The sequence below is a fragment of the Neodiprion pinetum genome, chromosome 2 (assembly GCF_021155775.2).
Source record: "Neodiprion pinetum isolate iyNeoPine1 chromosome 2, iyNeoPine1.2, whole genome shotgun sequence".
Lineage (NCBI taxonomy): Eukaryota > Metazoa > Arthropoda > Insecta > Hymenoptera > Diprionidae > Neodiprion > Neodiprion pinetum.
This window is the reverse complement of record NC_060233.1, coordinates 21,625,222-21,626,771: the sequence shown is the minus strand read 5'-3', so window position 1 is coordinate 21,626,771 and position 1,550 is coordinate 21,625,222. Positions and strand designations below refer to the sequence as shown.

At 40.2% G+C, this 1,550-nt stretch overlaps 1 protein-coding gene across 1 annotated transcript; it reads right to left on the bottom strand.

Annotated features, from left to right (window-relative positions):
* Positions 1–701: 701 nt before the first annotated feature.
* Positions 702–1,202, bottom strand: LOC138190377 (uncharacterized). The gene is made up of 2 exons (XM_069133159.1): positions 1,054–1,202; positions 702–942 (listed from the first exon to the last, which is right to left on the bottom strand). The coding sequence occupies exons 1-2, from the start codon at positions 1,200–1,202 to the stop codon at positions 702–704; spliced, it is 390 nt and encodes a 129-aa protein (XP_068989260.1).
* Between the last annotated feature and the right edge of the window lie 348 nt (positions 1,203–1,550).

The following is a 1,550-nucleotide window of genomic DNA, read 5'->3' as shown; positions in this document are numbered from 1 at the left end:
GGAGGACTTGCGTAAATTCGACACGTCTGATTATCCGCTTGACAACGTTTATGGAATGCCTCAAGCAAACAAAAAAGTTCTCGGCTTGATGAAAGACGAGAATAACGGGAAAATAATGTTGGAATTTGTAGGATTAAAAGCAAAATTGTACGCATTCCGAATCTTGGAAAATGAGGAAGACAATAAACTTGCCAAAGGAGTCAAAGCATCAGCGTGGAGAAAAATAACTTTCAACGATTATTTGGAATGTGGTTTGGAACGTGAAAATTTGTCGACGAATTAGCATTTGATGTCAAGTCGAAAGCGCGAGGTATACACTGTAGAACAGCAGAAAGTGGCACTGAGCTGGAATGACGACGAGCGGATCGTGTTTCAAAACACAACCGACACCCTTCCGCGGGGCTACAAGCCTGCACCTTAGCGTTGTAATTACCGTATCGTAATCTATATAGGACTTAATTTATAACTGTACCATCATGTATGAAATATTATTATACAGGACCTAATTTTAATAACTGTATCATGATGTATAAAATATTATTATGTCGGATAGTGAATGAGAACGCTTCGAAATACAAAAAATTGTACAACGATGCTTACGTCTGTCGATTGTCTAAAAAATAAAGATGCATACTTGTTATGTGTCGGGTATGAAATAAAGACACACATACTTTTTCACAAAAAATTCATTTATTCAAATGCTACATGACCGATTTGTTTATTCCACTATTGTGTGTATTGTCAAAATCTAACCATTTAACATATACTTTTCTTCTACGCTTCTTCAGCACCTTCTCCACCAGATAGATATCCGGATGTTCAGCCTTGAGGAGCTCTTGTTCGTAGAAACCACCAGCGATGGGTTGATCTCGGTAGTCTTTGAGCTTGTACGTCACAAGATGGATATTTTCCACTCGACTCATCGTAAATATTTCAGTCGTCCTATTGGGAGTGTAACCTTTCTCAAAGATATTTTTGAATTTGCTGATTCAAACTTTGTCGCCGGATTTGAATTTTGCCGATATGGTAGGTATCGCTCGAAGCCCTCCGTACGCCTGACGTAATAACAGCCTTTCGTTTAGAACAGTGACATCCAACGGTTTCACTCTTATGGTTTGGTGTTTGGCGTTGTAAGCTGAAACCAAATCAGGTGAGATGTCGAGCCACGTGTAGCTTCTTTGCATGCTGAACCATGTCCACATTTTACCTTTCAGCGTGCGATTAAAACGTTCACAGATCGTAGCCTTTGAATTACTGTACGTCGAGTAAAGTTTGATTCCGTAACGTGTCATAAGAGATTCAAATTTCAAGTTGTAAAATTCTGTTCCTCCGTCGACGTGTAAATTTTTCGGTACCCGTCCTTGGACAAGCACAGATTCCATTGCCTTCGTAACATCATCTCCAGACTTGCTCTCTATCGGTATAGCCCACGCATACTTTGAAAAGATATCAATGACTGTGAGCATGTACTTGTAGCCTTTGTTTTGTACAGCATACGACGTAATATCAACAAGATCCGCCTGCTAGGCCTCGTCGATGCCGCGCACGTC